Source organism: Pseudopodoces humilis, chromosome 26 (genome assembly GCF_049639895.1).
Source record: "Pseudopodoces humilis isolate 2021_Gansu_Grassland_sample_001 chromosome 26, ASM4963989v1, whole genome shotgun sequence".
Classification (NCBI taxonomy): Eukaryota; Metazoa; Chordata; class Aves; order Passeriformes; family Paridae; genus Pseudopodoces; species Pseudopodoces humilis.
Window position 1 is genome coordinate 1,476,942 of NC_142225.1, and position 17,052 is coordinate 1,493,993.

The 17,052-nt window shown below is 59.2% G+C and overlaps 1 protein-coding gene across 4 annotated transcripts in view; it reads right to left on the minus strand.

Moving 5' to 3' along the window:
• KIF21B (kinesin family member 21B) overlaps positions 1-17,052 on the minus strand; it is a 46,268-nt gene that overhangs the window by 7,561 nt on the left and 21,655 nt on the right. Inside the window, exons 11-35 of one of the 4 annotated variants that reach the window (XM_088066981.1) lie at positions 16,143-16,367; positions 15,348-15,429; positions 14,783-14,900; positions 14,312-14,503; positions 13,567-13,766; positions 13,320-13,427; positions 12,882-12,950; positions 12,268-12,497; positions 11,740-11,887; positions 11,447-11,641; positions 10,585-10,686; positions 10,304-10,469; positions 9,984-10,044; positions 9,649-9,706; positions 9,007-9,212; positions 8,486-8,560; positions 8,225-8,338; positions 7,564-7,602; positions 5,344-5,480; positions 4,904-5,084; positions 3,158-3,322; positions 2,282-2,399; positions 1,421-1,591; positions 799-998; positions 268-402 (exon numbers count right to left, since the gene is read on the minus strand). In XM_088066981.1, the coding sequence (XP_087923107.1) occupies positions 303-402; positions 799-998; positions 1,421-1,591; positions 2,282-2,399; positions 3,158-3,322; positions 4,904-5,084; positions 5,344-5,480; positions 7,564-7,602; positions 8,225-8,338; positions 8,486-8,560; positions 9,007-9,212; positions 9,649-9,706; positions 9,984-10,044; positions 10,304-10,469; positions 10,585-10,686; positions 11,447-11,641; positions 11,740-11,887; positions 12,268-12,497; positions 12,882-12,950; positions 13,320-13,427; positions 13,567-13,766; positions 14,312-14,503; positions 14,783-14,900; positions 15,348-15,429; positions 16,143-16,367 (3,460 nt within the window). In that variant the 3' untranslated portion in view covers positions 268-302. Of the gene's footprint in view, positions 1-267; positions 403-798; positions 999-1,420; positions 1,592-2,281; positions 2,400-3,157; positions 3,323-4,903; positions 5,085-5,343; positions 5,481-7,563; positions 7,603-8,224; positions 8,339-8,485; positions 8,561-9,006; positions 9,213-9,648; positions 9,707-9,983; positions 10,045-10,303; positions 10,470-10,584; positions 10,687-11,446; positions 11,642-11,739; positions 11,888-12,267; positions 12,498-12,881; positions 12,951-13,319; positions 13,428-13,566; positions 13,767-14,311; positions 14,504-14,782; positions 14,901-15,347; positions 15,430-16,142; positions 16,368-17,052 lie in introns of those variants that run through there. The other 3 variants (XM_014258971.2, XM_088066982.1, XM_088066983.1) reach the window with 3 other exon arrangements.

Sequence of the window (17,052 nt, forward strand, 5' to 3'; positions counted from 1 at the left end):
TTGCCAAAGTAGATGTGGGCGCTTGGCAAGGAAAAAAACACCAAAAAGCAAGTGAAACCAAGGCAGGGGTATGACTGGGACAAGGGGGCGAGTCCATTCTAACAAAGACTTATCAAGTGGGGAAAAACTCAGAATAGTTTCATACCGTGAAGAAGCAGCTCAGACCAGAGAAAAAGAAGGTGGGGGGGGGAGAGAGAGGAGCAAAAGCAACAGTGAGAGGGACAGGGAGGGAGAGATGGAGGGAAAAGGGAAGGAGAGACAGAAGAAGAGCATATGAGCAAGAGAGTCAAAGAGCAGGAGGGTCAAGGCAGACTAGTAGCACGGCCCTTTATGGCAAGGACGCGTCGTGGAAGGCAAGGGGTGAGCCCAGGCACGTAATTCCATAACTTTACCCGGCAGTCGCTGTGGCACAGATGGGAGGTGGGGAGAAGGAGAGGCAGAGAGAGACAGAGAAAAAGGAAGGGAGAAAAGGGACAGGGTCGAAAAGAGGATATCAGAGTCTTGCTGCTGAAGAGCTCCCCGAGAGCAGCAGACAATGCCCAGCCCCGAGGGAGAGGGGAGTAACCCAGGGCATCACCAGAGCGTGGGCAGGGGATGGCCAGGGACAGCTCTTGGCACTGCAGTGGGCAGGCCCTGCCATGGGCAGGCTACAGGGGGCAAAAGGAGACGAAGGAGGGACTGAAAAGCTGCGATTCCCTCCCCGCTCCCCGCACACACCCACCCAGGCCCAGGGGTGGCAGCTCAAACCCGGGGTCTCCCCTTCCCAGGGGCCATGGGGGCAGAAGGCCCAAGGCTCACCTGGAGGCAGTGAAGATGTGCTTGGAGTTGGTGCAGATGGCGTTGATGGGGCTGTCGTGCCCCTTGATCTCCCCGACTGGGGTGAAGGTGTCCACGTTCCAGACCTTGATGACGCCGCCTCGGCAGGCGCTCAGCACCATGGGGCGCCCGGGGATGAAGGCCAGGGCACAGACCCAGTCTTTGTGGGCATTGGGGATTTGCTGTAGGCACAGGCACAGAGCAGAGGTCACAGCCAACCCCAGCTGCAGCACCACAGGCAGCCTCACACACCCATCCTGGGCGGCTGGGCCCTCACTGACACCCTGGGACCGTGGAACTGGGGATGCCCAGCTGGGAGCCCCTTGGGAAGGAGACAGCAACCCAGAATTCAGGGTGGAACATGAGCCCCCACACTGCCACTGATGCCACAGCCTGTCTGAAGGAGAGTGGGGACCTCAAGCACCCTGCTGGACAAATGATGGGGACACAGCTCATCCTCATGCACACAGCCCAGGACTGGGAGTGCCCTCCCTGGTGAGCTCCACACAGGACACTGTTGTTCCTGGACAACCCCCCAGGCCCCAGCAGCAAACCCCCTCTGCCCTGTGTCACTGCAGGACCTGTGCTCTGCTCCCCTCCAGACCTGGATAAGTTCCTGCTGCTCCAGATCCCACTTCTTTATGCCGTTGTCCCTGGAGCCGCTGAAGAGGACATCTCCTTGGATGGCCAGACACTCAATGCCATCGTAGTGAGGGGGCTCGAAGTTGTGAGTGGGGCCAATATTGCCCACCGTGCCCTCTGTGATCTCAAACACCTGGGGAAGAGCAGCAGGTATCACACCACAGATGGCACTGGGGACAGAGCTGGCCCTCTCCCGGGGAGTTTGGCCACCACCCTCTGTGTTCTAGGCTCAGGGCACCTGGAGTGATGCTGGAAACAGGACTGAGCATTGGCTGCTGGAGGCTTTTTGGGGCTCTGGGTCCTGCCACAAGCAGAGATCTGCCACCAGGGACAGCCCCACTCTGCTGCATTTTACACTCAAACTCCTCAGGAGCCAGGCTGACAGCTGAGTGGGATCCTGTCTCACTCACCATCTCATCACCCTTCCTCACTTCCCTGGTGACAGCTCTAATTCAACCTTCTAAAACCTGAAAGGAAGGGATAGGCTCCTGCTGTGCTGGAGCCGTGCTGGGGCAGGCACAAGGCATCTTTATCAGGGGAGATTATTGAGCAGAACAGGGTGAGCTGCTCATCTGGGTCAGCCCTCACATGCAAATCCCAGCCAGAGAGTCTGATGCATGAGAGAAATGCAACTTCTTCTCCAAAGGTGCATTGTGGGCCAAGGAAAAGGCAAGATTTGGGAAGAGGAAACAAGTGAAAACCTCACATGGAGAGGTGAAAACAGAACCTGGGCTCAGCTTTCAGGAGGAGAGAAGACTGAGGGGTTGCCAACATCTGGATGTCCCTACAGGGCCCGGGTGCTGCTCCCCAAGGAGGAGAGTACCTTGACGTAGTGATCTTTGGAGCCTGTGACCACCAGGTCGTGGTTGCTCGCCGTCTGGTTCACTGTGAGACACATCACAGGCCCGATGTGGCCACTCAGCTTCCCCACGGGCTGCAGCCTGCGTGCAAGGGCACAGGTCAGCCCCTCCTGCGTGCTGGGGCTCACCCAAAGGGCCCTCCCCTGCAGAGCCTCCCCCAGCCCTGGAGTGCCCCAGGTGGGGCGGGGCTGTTCCCTTTGGGGCAGCGTGGGCAGGGAGCCCCATTCCCTGTGATCCCAGGGGAGAGAGGCAGCCTTGGAGTGTGCCAACATCTGGCTGTACAGCCTTGGAGTGTGCCCACATCTGGCTGCACAGCCTCAGTGTGCCAACATCTGGCTGCACAGCCTTGGAGTGTGCCCACATCTGGCTGCACAGCCTCGGAGTGTGCCCACATCTGGCTGCACAGCCTCAGTGTGCCAACATCTGGCTGCACAGCCTCGGAGTGTGCCCACATCTGGCTGCACAGCCTCGGAGTGTGCCCACATCTGGCTGCACAGCCTTGGAGTGTGCCAACATCTGGCTGCACAGCCCAGGCTGTAACACAGGGTTCAGAGCCCAGTGCCCACTGGGCAGGCAGGAGGAAAAGGCAAAAACAGGGCCCTGCTCATCCCACTTGTCTTTTCCCTTCTGCTCAGCTCTTCCCAGAGCACAAACCCCCCACCCCACGCAGCTCATCACCCCTGGGATCAGGAAAAAGTCCTGAAAATCCTAATTCTAGGCAACTTCCACTGTGAAAAAGGCTTTCATTTTCCCCAGGGGGATCATTTCAGGCCGCTCTGGGCAGCTGGTGCCCACCTGGCACCCCCAGGATGTGCTGGCCAGGCCAGCAGCCCGCTGACCTGCTCAGCTCCCAGACGCGGACGGAGTTGCCGGCAGCGGCGTAGAGCGCGGTGCCCGAGGGGTTGAGGGCGATCTGGTTGATCTGGTGCTCCCCCTGCACGCTGGTGACGGTGCGGGTGGTGGTCCCAGCACACGCATCCCCAGACATCACCTGCCCAGAAGACCTAAAGGAAGGAGAGTTCAAAGCGGGAGGATGAGAGCAGAGCCACTGAGGAGCCACAGGGGGCTGCTGGCTCCAGGCTGGCACAGCTGGGTCAGGAAAGGCCCTGGAAGTGTCCCCTGTCCTTCTGGCCACAGTGGCACCAACAAGAGCTTTGTCCCATGGGCCAGGGCCCGGCCTGCAAAGGCAGCCAGGGATGCAGGGTCTGTGCATGAGCAGAGCATCCCGCCCTGGTTGCCAGCTGAGGGCCCCTCTGCTCTCCTCCCATTCCTCTCTGCTCCCCACAGGAAGGGCTGGTGGGTGCTGGCATCCAGCACAGGGAAGCACTTGGCCTCTGGACCAAGACAGAAGCACCTTCAGGCCAAGGCAGATGAGCTGAGGCTGGATGGAGAAAGGAGATCTGTGCCAGAACAAGTGGGTAACTCTGACCTACCATACTGTTCTAACCTTTGAGTCCTCCTCCAGACTGGCAGCCACAGCTACAGTCTGTTCCACGCTCCTTTCTGGTCCTCAAACTCCTCACAGAGACCCAAGTTTCCCACTGAAGAGCCTGTGACTTACCCAGCCACTAAGCTGTTTGGGGCTGTGCCCTCCTGCTGGAGCTGCCAGCTCTCCTGGCCACCCCCAGCACAGCTGCAAAATCTCTTCAAAGTTCCTGGCCCATAAAAAGGGCAAGTGCTGTACCTGGGGCACAGCAACCCTGGCTGTGTGTGTACAGTAGGGAACAGAGGCTGGAAAGCAGCTGTGGGAAGGGATTTGGGGATCCTGGTCAAAGGAAAGGTGAATGGGAGTCAGCAGTGCCCTCCCAGCCAGGAGGGACATCCATGTCCTGGGACACACCAGGCACAGCAGTGCCCTGCTCTGCACTGGGGCAGCTTCACCTCAGGTCCTTGGTGCAGTTTTGGGAATCACAATATAAAAAGGACAGGAAGCCATTGGAGAGCATCCTAAAGAGGGCCATGAGAATGGTGAAAGGTCTGGAGCCTCCTGAGGGGCAGCTGAGGTCACTCAGTTTGTTCAGCCCTAGAGGAGATTGAGGGGAGACTCACTGGGGTCTTCAATGTCCTCATGAGGGGCAGCAGAGGGCCAGGTACTGATCTGTTCCCTCTCATGACAAGTGACAGGACTCACAGGAATGGCTGGAGCTGAGCTGGGAGACATTTAGGCTGGATATCAGGAAAAGGTTCTTCCCCAGAGGGTGCTGGGACACTGAACAGGCTCCCCAGGGAATGGGCACAGCTCTGAGCCTGTCTGAGTTCAAGAACTGTTTGGACAATGCTCCCAGACACTGGCTGGGATTGTTGGGGTGTCTGTGCAGGGCAAGGAGGTGGACTTGATGATCCTGATGGGCCCCTTCCAACTCAGCATATTCTATGATTTTATGACCCTAAGTCTTTGCTGCAGGAGGTCCCCATGAGTTCCCTCCTGTTCCTGAACCTCCCTATTCCCTAAGGAAGCAGCACTGCAAACTGGCACTAAAGGAGCTGGTATCTGGCCATGTCCTCAGCCCCTGTAGGTCCTGGAAATGGTTTCTGCAAAGCCAGAGATGCCCAGAGTGCCCTGGGTCCCCCAAAGCTGCACATACGTGAGGGTGCGGATGCAGCGGGCCGAGTCGCGGATGTCCCACACTTTGATGTACGACGTGGACACGGTGAACACCAGCCCCGTGTGGCTGCAGTACTTGATGGAAACCACATTGTTGGGGTGACCCTTGAGAGAAGCGATTTCCTGGCCTGTCACCAGGTTCCACATTTTGCAGCTCCGGTCTGTGGGAGGAAGAACATGCCCAAGAGTGTCGGGGGTGTCTCCTCCGAGGGCATGGTGGCCTGGGGACCATATGCCTTCTGAGCATCTCCCCCCAGACACAGGGCCAGAGGAAAGGAGCCAGCCAGCCCCAGCACAGGGGCAGGGCAGGGCTCAAGGACAAGGGGCCACCCCTGGAATGCCCAACGCTTCCCATGTTCCCAATGCCAACCTGCTCCCACAACATCTGCATCCTCCCTGCCCCCTGTGGCCATCACCCACCTTTGGAGCCAGTGAAGAGCAGCTCATCGGTGGCATCCAGGCAGAGCACAGGCTTGGTGTGTCCCTCTGCCACCGAGACACACTGCAGTGGGGCTGTCCTGGCATTCTTGGTGCCACCCACCGGGTTGATGATGCCCCTTCACAGGAGAGAGAGAACAGGTACAGTGCAGGGCTGGAGAGGCGCCGTGCCCACAGTCCCAGGGCATGGAAGAACATGAGCTGTCTCACACCGAGCATCTTCCACTGCCCAGCAGTGAGACAGGCTCCTCCACCTGAACGTGGCACGTCTCAGGTCTCTGTGAAACCCCAGGAATCTCCCTGTGGGCAGCCCCTGCCAACCTCTGTCCCAGCAACAAGACAGGGAAAGGGGCAGGCTGCCCAGTGACCTCTGCTCTCCCCCCAAACATCTCGTGCCTCAGCAGCACAGACAGGACAGTTCAGGAGACTCAGCTCGTTGGCCCTGTGGTCCATTTTGTGCCCTGTCCAGCCTGAAGCTGAAGCTCTGCTGGGATAATGATTTGGAGTACCAGTATCAGCACCCCTGTCCCTTGGAGGCTGTCACCCTTTGGCTGGTGACATTTGGAGCCAGGGCCTTGCTCCTTTACACACGTCACAAGGGTGACAAAGGGCAGCACCAGCACCTGCACCCCACATCCCTGTTGGAATGGCTGTTCCTGCACCCACTGCTGGCTGTGGGCAGGAGAGCACCTTCCCCTGCCAGTCCAGCTTCCAAGGGACACTACTGTCTGTCCTGGGGGACACATCATCTGCCAACCCCTCCCCTTCAGACATGCTCAGGGTGCTGAGGACCACCAGCCTGAGCCTCCCATGTGTGACCCCTGGCAGGCCCCGCTGTGCCTGGCCACCAAGCACAGCCACGAGACCCCGACTTGTGCTGGTTCCTTCTAACAGGCAGGGAGACTGATGCATGGGGCTAGAGAAGGGCAAGGTTTGCATTAGTGGTGAGGACAAGCACAAGCTCATTAATTTGGGTTTGGAAATCACATGCACATGATGTTCCTCAGCTCTTCACTTAGCAATGCCAAGCCAGCAGCCTTCCCCTCACCCCCAGTGCTTCCACCAGTCTCAAAGCAACACTGAACCCAAGGGGACATCCCTGCCCTGCAGGGTGAGGCGTCTTCCATGGACTTTGAGTGGCTGCCTGACTACAAACTGCCCAGGGTGACCCAGCTCAGACTGGTGTGCTGTCACCTCCCCAGTGATGGGGCTGCAGGAGCTCAGGGCACAGGCAGAGTGAGGACACCTGGGTGCTGGACTGCTGGTCATGGAATAATGGAATGGTTTGGCTTGGGAGGGACTTCAGACACCACCTCATTCCATGCCCCTGCCATGGCAGGGACACCTTCCACTAGCCCAGGTTGCTCCAAGCCCCATTCAACCTGGCCTTGGACACTTCCAGGGATGGGACATCCACAGCTTCTCTGGAAAACCTGTGCCAGGGCCTCACCATCCTCACAGGGAAGAATTTCTTCCTAACATCTAGTCCAAATCTATCCTCTTTCAGTTCCCCCTTGTCCTGTCACTATTTGGCCATGTAGAAAGTTGCTCTCCCTCTTTGTTAGAACCCCCTTTAGGCACAGGAAGGCTGCAATGTTCCTAAAGGACGGGGAAAATGTGTCCCTTGTTCTGGGAAACCTCTCTGTCAGGTGGATGCAGGGAGAGAAGCCCAGGAGAACTTTAACTCCAAGGCTGACTCTGCACCACAATCTGACTCGATTTCTTTAGGGAACAGACTGACCTCTTCCAACTCAGCACCAGGGAAGCACGACCAGGCACAAGGTGAACCTGAGAGAAGTGCCTGGAAGAAGCTTGCACAAAGCAAGCACCTTTCCCCATCACCTCACCATCCTGGTGGAGAGCTGGGGAAGGGGGGGGACGTGGTGGCCTCATGCTGGCGGGAAACCATCAGAGACATGGTCATCAGAGCATCAGAACATGCTGCCAACCCAAACCTGCAGCACCCACTGGTGAGCCCAGCACCAGGCAGCAAGGACTAATCCAAGCAGGAACAGTTTGGACTTGCAGCTGAGGGACAGCATCAGGCACCAGAGGTGGCATGCCAGGAGGGGACAGACACACAGGCTGGGAGGGGGTAGAGCAGCAAGCTGCAGGCTGACCATGCAGGGACAGGGAGAGCAGGCATCCGACAGAGAGAAGGAGGAGCGGAGAAAGGGATAATAAATAGAAAGTTGTCTATACCTCAGCACCTCCGAGACAGAGGAATCGCTGTCATCAGACCTAGGGGCAGAAAATTAGCAGGATTATGGGAGAGAAAACCCAGACTAGAGAAGGCAGCAGTGGAGTCAGAGGTGGAAGATTGTTATTGCATCCAAGGCAGTGTAGGACAGAGAGGAGGAGTGGAGGGAGGGAGAAGGAGAAGCACACATGGAGAACCAGGGCAGAGCAGAAGAGCAGGAGGGCACGTGAGGATCAGACAGCAGGTCTCCATCAGGGAACACCAGCGCTGCTAGCAACACCCGAGCCCAGAGCAGCACCAGCCCTGCAGCCAGGAGAGCCTGGAGCAGCATTTGTGGGTGGATACCGGTCCATCAGCTTCCTTTGAGCCCTCATCTCCTCCCATCCTGCTCCCTTGCCTTTCCAGGGGTCCAAGTCTGGCACCACCCTGTCTGCAGGCAGAGGCCAGGGCTGTGGGCTCAGAGGGGCACAGTGGGCAGGAGCACAGCGCTGGCCTGGCAGCTCCATCACAGGGAGGAGCAGGAGGTAAAGAGGTGACAGGACACTGGTTGGAGCCAACCCAAGCCCTGGGGTTCCTAAATACCCCCACAGGACCTGGTACATGCCGTGTGCTACCGTGGTCTAGGTCCCCTCACTCAGACACTCTCACCCCAGCAGGACTTACTTGTCCAAGGCAGATCCCTGGCTCTGGGTGCTCGTGAGACGGGAGAAGACGTTGCGGTCGTTGCGCGGACGGGTGGGTGGGGACGAGGGTGGTGTGAAGCCAATGTCTGCAGGCCTGAGCCAAGAGGATCAGAGGGACACATGACTTGGGAACTGCTCACCTGGCACCTGACTGGCACACCAGGGCCCAAGAAGAACCCTTCCACACTGCTCTGGGCCACGCAGCCTCCCCTGCCCGTGTCACTGTTTGTCCAGAGCTCACCTGGCAGGCTGCCCACGGTCATAGGATTTCCTTCTTGTCAGAGGAGAAGTGTCCGAGCCCCGGGACTGCCTGGGACTGAAGCAAGTGAACAAAGCAGAGTGGGTGCCTGCCCCTGCACCCCTCCACAGCCAACACCCGTGTCCTCCCCCCGAAGAGCAAACGAGATTGGGCTGGAGTCACACTCTCGAGGCAGCCCACGAGTGCAGAGGCTTTTGGCAACCCAAGACACCTTCCAAAAGGCTGACAACCCAGAGCAGGGAGCTGGGGACCCTCGCACCCCACTTCTTTCCCTGCTCCTGAAGTATCCTCCTCTCCATCTGCAAAGGATACCAACATACTCCTGCACGCTCTCCAAGCCCCGCTGAGGAAACTGATGCTGTAGCTGTAGCCATGCTGTAGCCAAGCATGGACAGATGCAGGACTGGGCTCCCCCTCACCCCTCTGCAGCCCCACAGGCCAGGCACAGCTTCCCCCAGACCCACGAGCTGCCCAGTGCCCTGACACTGTGGCCCCGTGCTCACAAGGTGCTTCCTCGCGTGGGCAGGCTGATGGTGCGTGACACCTTCTCCTTGTAGTAGGGGTCTCGGATGGAGAAGCCAATCCTGTCCTCTTTGATCTCCATGAGGGATGCCAAGGACTTGGTGATGTTCTTGGTGGAGACGTCCAGCGTGGGTCCCAGACACTCGGCTGACACTGCCTTCATCTGCCCCGAAAGCTTGGGCTCTCCCTAGAGCAGGGCAGGGGGCTGAGGAGCGGGCAGCACGAGCAGCCAGCGCTGTGGGCTGCAAGGCTTTGTGCTCTCTGGCCACAAACCAGCTTCCCCACATCCCACTGGATCTCCATCCCAGCCAGCTCTCCAGGCAAACAGCCTGTCCAGAGCAGTGGCTGCTTCCCTCCACCTCTGCCCTGCACGGGACATCCTCGGTGCCACTCAGATTTGGAAGGTACTGGCTGGTCTGGTGGGTGTTTCCCAAGCCTCTGGTGCTTCAGGACAGGACCAGGAGACCTTGGTTCTGCCCATCCAGGGAGCAGCCATCCCACCTTATGCCAAGCCTGGTTCCCCAAGGTTCAGACTGCAGAGCAGAGGCCTGAAGCATCACTGAACATCCCTCCCTTCTTCCTCCCAGTCTCTGTGACCAGGCCACACAAAAAGGCCAACTAACCTTGAATTTGAAATCATCCTGGCTTGCTGAGCCCTTCATGGTGAAGGACTGGGAGATGCTGCAAGGAGAAAAGAGTAAATATGGATCTTCAGGAAGCTCTCTTCAGGAAGCTGGTGCCACTAGTCCACCGGACTCCTTGGGTCACCCTCTGCTCCCCAGCACCCTTTCTCCAAGGAATGATCAAGCCTTCACTCCCTGCTTGTGTCCAAGAGACCCTGCTTCCCCCACCAAGGGCCAGGCACCACAGAAAAGCTCAGGTGGGGCTTTGTTCATCCATGAATGGCATCAGGCATTGTGCCCCAGCCACCTCAAGCAGAGCCGGGCTAGGTGCTCACCTCCCATCTGAGGCCAGGCTGAACTCTGAGACTTCCTCGTCCGTGCTGGTGTAGCCATTCTCTGTCAGAGGGAGAAAATGCATCAGCAGGGGGGACCCCACTGTCCCCAGCCCCATCCGAGCCCTGCAGCAGAGGGGGCAGCCCAGGAAGGTGTGGGGGGTCACCCAATCCCTGTTACCCATGGCCAGGGCAGGAGCTCCCACCCGACACGGCCCTTGGGGCGGGGTCCCAGCCACAGCACCCCCAGCTGCTTTCTGGACCAGTCCAGGTGGGCACAGGCAGCACACCTGGCCTGAAGGTGCACCTGCCACAGGCCCCACCTTGCTGGACGTTGTGGATCAGGGCCTGCAGCTCGGGGTGTGACTCTGCCTTCTCACGCAGGGCGTCCAGCAGAGCGTGGTTCTGCGAGGAGCTGGCCACGTCCGACTGCCGCAGGCGCCCCTCCAGCAGGCGGATCTGGGCCTCCTTCTGGGCCACCTGCAGCCCCTGGGGCAGAAATGCTGGCACTCAGACAGGTGCCACACGTCCTTGCCACCAGGTGCCCACCCTGGCACCCAGAGGAAGCCCTGTCACACATCCCCAGCCCAGCCTGGCCCCACACCTTGTCGATGGATGCTTTCAGGAAGTTGTCCAGCAGCAGCCGGGCTTCGGCCAGAGAGCAGGAGCTGATCACCACTGAGGTGTCTGTGGAGTCCAGCTCCTCCTGAAACGTGGAAAGACAAGTGCTGGATGCAGCAGGGTAGCTTTGCTGCTGGATGTGGGATGGGTGGAAGGGTCTCCATGGCAAGCACAGCACTTCCATCACCCTGCAAGCACTGCCCCGTCCAACCTCACCCTCCCCAGTCTGCCCAATGGCTACTGGGGACATCCAGCCATGGGACTGTCCACGGCTGAAGGGCTTATGCACTGCTACAGGAATTCTGGTTCACAAAACTAGACACTGAGCAGACACCACGCTCACCCAAATCCACAACCCAAAGCCTAGTGTGAATTAACAGCAGCCCTTCTTCCCTGCTAATCCAGGTGACAGCTAGGGACAAGCCAGGGACAGCACCCAGCCCCCATTTCAGACTGCAGGCATTGAGGGGAGCTGGGAGCTGCCCAGTATCACAGCTGGACACAAAACCTACATGGTTTCTGCTGGGAAAAAGCCAGTCCTCCTGGGATGTTTCCAGCACATGAAGCAACCATGGGGACAAGTGACCATCAGCCCCAAGGACAAATGGGGGCCACAGCTTTCCTACAATTCCAGGGCAGTGGGACACCAGCAGCCTGCCCATGGACCTGCCAGAACTCCTCTCCATAATTAATCACCTAATGAGAAGTGACTGTGTGGGTGAAGCCCCACCAAGAGTGACAGCACAGAGGACTCTGGGTCCTCTGACCAGAGCCCAGCCCCAGCTGGCTGCTCTTTCCACAGAGGGATGCTCTCATTTTCTCCCTGCCAGCCGACTCAGTCCTACCTTGGTCTCCTCAATCTGCATGATGGTGGCCTGGCAGTCTGAAATGCTGTCGTTGATATAGTCAATGTTGGCCCCCAGCACCTCAATCTCCTCATTCAGCTCTTGCAGACCCTTCTGCTCCTTGGGGCTCTCTGCCTGCAGCTTTGCCCGCTTGCCCAGCAACGCCTCCTGCAGCAGTGACAGCTCCTCACGTTTCTGGGGGAAAAGGGAAGGGGGATTAGCACTGTCCACACGGCCATCTCCCTGTCCTGCACCTGCCTCCCAGCCCTCTCTGTCCCCAGTGCCACAGCCACCTTGATGAGCCTCTCCATGTCTGCCTCTAGGTTGATGATGGTCATTCTCTGCATGACAATGTCGAAGATGCGCCGCTCCAGGGACTGCCACTTGAGGCGGGCGGCTTTGCTGAAGGTCTGGCTTGTCCCCTTCTTGGGGAACTTCTTCCTACAGCCAGAGGGAAGAAGAGGCATATGGGCAGACAGCCACACTGTGCTGGACAGCTAGGCTTGCCCCAGGAAGATGTCTGGCCAGAAACAGAGGATGTGTCCGTGTTGTTTTTGCATTGCCCAGCTTTTCCATTTCCTCCTAGCAAAGCAGGACAAGAGATGAGTCCAGCAGGGTTTGTGCCACTGCATTTAATCCTCATGGAAGGCCAGCTTTGGGCTCAAGCCCAGGTGACAGCCACACTCTGCCAGCACAGCTTATTACAGGTCACTATTTCATATGGGTCACTAAGAAGCCACCCTTCAACCTCTGCACCAGCCCAAAGCCAGGCATGGGGGTCCCTGGGATGTCTCACCCCACCACCCAGCCCCTGTCCTGACCTGGCAGGCCGAGCCCCATTAATGGAGGACGAGGGGTCTCCCAGAAAGTTGTTGATTTTCCTGTTCCACTGGCGCACGATGCTGGAGACGGAGCGAGCGCCGGACTCGGGCTCGGAGGAGGTGGTGCTGGCCGAGACCTCTGCGCCCGAGTCCAGCATGGCCGGCTTCTGGCTCATCCTGCCCGCCACCCGGTCCGACATGGGCTTGGCCAGACGGCGCAGTGCGGACACCTGCCCGGAGGGAGGGCAGAACAGAGGGTGTCAGCTGGGCAGCCCCACCCAGCCTAAAGCCCCTGGCATCACCCCCAGGTCCCCACAGGCCTGAGAGCGGCAGCTCCATAGACCCAAAGCCCAGGGGGTGCCTGACGGGGTTCCCTCTCTCCTCCTCATAGCCCAGCCCTGCCACCAGGCTCTGCTGCTCAGGATGGGGAACTCTGCTGCTGCCTACAACCATTTCCCACCTGGTTCCTGAGCCATAAAACCCCTCCCTTCCTTTAGGGAGCTCCATTCCCAAAGCCAGCCCTGTTTGAAGGATGGGAATTCTCTGAGCCAAGCACTGGGGCCCAGACCTCTACAGGAGCTGGGGGCTATGTGGAAGAAACCCCCTTTCCTCACCTCCTGGGTTTTCCTCCGCAGCACTATTTCCTGCTGTCGCTTCTGAGATTCCAGAGCCCTGATCTGGAACTGCACAAGTGAGAAAGAAAAGGATACCCCTGAGGTCCAGCCCAATGGTGGTTGCAGTCCCAGGGCTCCCTCTGGCAGAGTCTCACTCCTGACTCTAACAATGAGCAGGCACCCAGCCTGGAGCTGGCTCTGGTTGAACATTCCCCCCTGCCACAGCATCCCCCACAACTACAGCAGGAGCTGTGGGAAGCCTTTGGGAGCCGTTCATCCAGCCGTGCTCTGCTGGGACTATGCAGGCTCCAGTGAGGCTTCACCAAGCTTCACTGGCTCGAGGTATGTGGCATGCCAGAGCAGGACAAACACCACCTCCCCAGCCAGCCCAGCCCCCTGCACAGGCCACTGGCAGCACGTGGCAGGGCAGGCTTTCACCTCCTGCCTGCGCTGCTCCTTCTTGAGCTGCGCGATCTCCCGGTTCCTCTTGGTCTCTGCCAGCCGCCGCCGCTGCTGCTCCTCCCGCATCTGCTTCATCAGAGCCACCTGCAACGGAGGGGCCACCTGTGGCACTGCCCTGGGGCACCCACCCACCCTGCAGACGTGCTGAGGGTGGAAAACACTGCCCCGAGGGGGAGCCAGGCTCATCCAGGCGATTCCTCCCTGCTCTGGCACATCCGGGTACCTTTGCCTTCTTCATCTCAGCCACTTCTGCCTGCAGCTTCCGCAGCTCGCGCTCATAGCGGGACTGGTTCTTGAGCAGGCGAGCGTGCTCCTTCTGGGCTGCCTGGAGCTTCTGCAGGTCCCTGTTCATCTCCTTCAGCCGCTTCTCATAGTCTGCCTTGATCTTGTTGGCTTTCTCCTCTGTGTAGCACTCCATGGTGCCTGGTGGGTGAGGAGAGGGCTCGCAATGACCACGCACCCTGGCATCCTCCTGTGCCCTAGCACTGTGTCCTTCCCCGTCCCATCAGAGCCCCCCTCACCCCATCTGAACTGGGGTCTGTCTGGGAATACCCGCTGGAAGAGCTCAGCACAGAGTGGACACAGTGGCTGGAGCAGAGCTGCAGCCTGAGACCACAGCCACGTACATGGGTGACCCTGCTCTACTTGAGCCTGGAGATCAGCCCCACCACTTTTGCCCCTCAGTTTCCCCAGAGGTCCCCAGAGCTCATGGAGCAGTGCTCAAGGCTGGAAGAGGCTTTGCCTCACCATCCTTCTCCAGCACCAGCACCAGGTCCAGAGCTGTGCAGCTGACTGATGCTGTTCCCATGGCAAGACAAGCAGAGTCTTGGGGGTGCCAGGGGTTCAGGGGGATGACAAAGCTCTACCAGAGCAAGGGGTGGATGCTTTGACTTAGAGTTAGCTGGGCTTGAGCTGGAACTGGGTTGTGAGGCTGGCAGAATGGGACCCATGGGTGAGGCAGTTCTCACTGAGGTTTTGCAGGACCCGGTCCCGCTCCAGCTGCGTGTCCCGAATCTTGTTCTGCAGTAGGATCAGCTTCTCCTCATATTGGTGCTTGAGGGTCTGCAAACGCCTCTGGCTGTTCTCCAGCTCATCAATCAGCTTCTGCTTGATCTCAATCTCACAGGTCAGATCCGCCAGGTCAGCCTGGAAATTCACGGCTGGAGGCAGAGGAGAAAGTCATGCTGGGAGGCAAGGAGAGCATCACTTCCATGGCCCCACCGAGTCCCTGCACAGGGAGAGGGCAGAGGAGCTGATGGGAACCCACACTGCTGCACCCCAAGGAGCACTGCAGCAACCCTGGGGCTCTTCCAAGCCCCACAGAGCAGACATGGTTGGGGTGTTCTGTGAACTCTGCCTCGCCAAGGGCAGAGCTCACTGCCACAGATACCAGCAGGAACCCCTCCATGCCCACAGCTGCACACAGAACTCCACTTTACCCTTCTCCTCCGCATCCGAGTCTGAGTCCACCAGGCTCTCTTCACTGCCCGAGTCCTCATCTTCATCTTCGCGCCCATCCTCCTCCTCACAGCCGCTCTCATCCTGCTCTTCCTCCTCCTAAGAGATGAGTGCCTAATCTCAGCCAGCAGGATGGTCTGTCCTTCTCCCCCCTCCACACCTGAGCTCACCCTACAGCAATGCTCCCCAGCCCCCGGTGGGGCTCAGCCTCCCACACAGGATACCCAGGGGCTGCAGCACCATTTCTGGACCCCCAGCACATACTGTTGAGAGGAGCAGCAATTTGACCCATCCATTCTTGCATCCATCCCTTCCCAGCTGAGCAGCCTGACCTCTCTTCATCTATGCTGATTGAAACCAAGCCCCCAAAAACGTGAACTCCTCATTCTACTCTGGGGAGTATCCAGCTCCAGCATGGAGTCCTCAGCAGAACAACCCTCCCAGCCTGCTTCAGGACCAGGCTGGGCTTGGTCCCTGTCCCACATGTGGCAATTACAGTGCTCCACACTCAGACACCCCCACAGCATCAGCACAATGCCCACTCACCTCTTCCACCTCGTTCTCATCCGTCTCCTCCCCATTGTCCTGCTGCAGTTTCTGCCGCTTCTTAAACGCCTCCTTCTCTGGGCTGGGGGAACAGAGGGGCTGGTGAGTCCCAGCATGACAGAAGCCACAAACAGGTTCTGCTCCTGCTTTTGGACCCTCTGGGGGAAACAGCCTCTGGAATTAGGTGATGGGTGAAAAGGAGACCCAGGGCAGGGCAGGGCAGGGAGGGGAACCCAGGCGTGCAGGCTCCGGCTGTGGCAGAGACGGGGGAAGCAGCATCCCCAGCGCCAGAGCCCCGCACACAGCTCCCCTTCCCCGGCACACAGACCTGCACACAGCCCCCCGCCCCCGGCACACAGCCCCCCTTCCCCACACACAGCTCTCCCCTTCCCCACACCCAGCCCCACACACAGCCCCCTTCCCCAGCACACAGCCCCACACACAGCCCCCCTTCCCCACACACAGCTCCCCTTCCCCGGCACACAGCTCCCCTTCCCCACACACAGCTCTCCCCTTCCCCACACACAGCCCCACACACAGCCTCCCTTCCCCACACACAGCCCCCCTTCCCCACACACTGCCCCACACACAGCTCCCCTTCCCCACACACAGCCCCCCTTCCCCACACACTGCCCCACACACAGCTCCCCCTCCCCCGCACACAGCTCTCCCCTTCCCCACACACTGCCCCACACGCAGCTCCCCTTCCCCACACACAGCCCCCCTTCCCCACACACAGCCCCCCTTCCCCACACACAGCCCCCCTTCCCCACACACAGCCCCCCTTCCCCGCACCTCTTCCTCTGCTGCCGCCTCTCCTTCTTCTTCAGGCGCTCCAGGTCCTGCTTGGCCCGGCGGAGGACATCAGAGGCCTCGGTGTCCAGCGGGGCCGCGGGGCTGCAGAGCCCGGCCAGGCCGGGGGCCGGAGAGGAGCCCACCGAGAAGGGCGGCCGGGCAGAGACCCGCGAGAGGCTGCGGCGCAGGGACTCGTTCATGGACTCGCTCTCCAGGAGCTTCGTCCTGGGGAGTGCAAACAGGGCACAGTCAGAGGGGCTCCCCCGCTGGCCCTGCACGGGGGATCGTGCCTGGGTTTAGAATCACACAGTGGTTTGGGCTGGAAGGGACCTTAAACCCTTCCACATTCCTGTCATGGGCAGGGACACTTTCCACTAGACCAGGTTGCTCCAAGCTCCATACACCTGCAGACACGGGACAACCACAGCTGCTTTGGGCAAGCTGTGCCACTGCCTCACCACCCTCCCAGGGAACAATTTCTTCCCAACTTCTAATCTAAATCTCTCCACTGTTAGTTTAAAGCCAGTTTCCCTTGTCCTGTCACTATCTGTCCAAGTAAAAAAAAAAAAAATCCAGCAATCTCCCTCCTTCAGGCAGTGGAAGGGGCTCTAAGGTCTCCCCAGAGTCTTCTACAGACTGAACATGATGTGCTCAGTTGGTGTGAGCCAGGGACAGTCACTACTAAGCCATTCCTGCTAATGATGGCCACAGTGCTGCCAGATAGGGTACCAGGATCGAGCAAGAGACTGGAACAGACCCACCTTTGGGAGGCAGCAGTCACTGGAGGACCCCAGGCACTTCAAACAGGACCTCCCCCTCCATCAACACCCACACCAAGGACAATAACCAAAGCACTGCCTGGCACCAAGGCTGGGCCTCCTGCACCCCTGTGTAGCGGCAGTGCCACCAG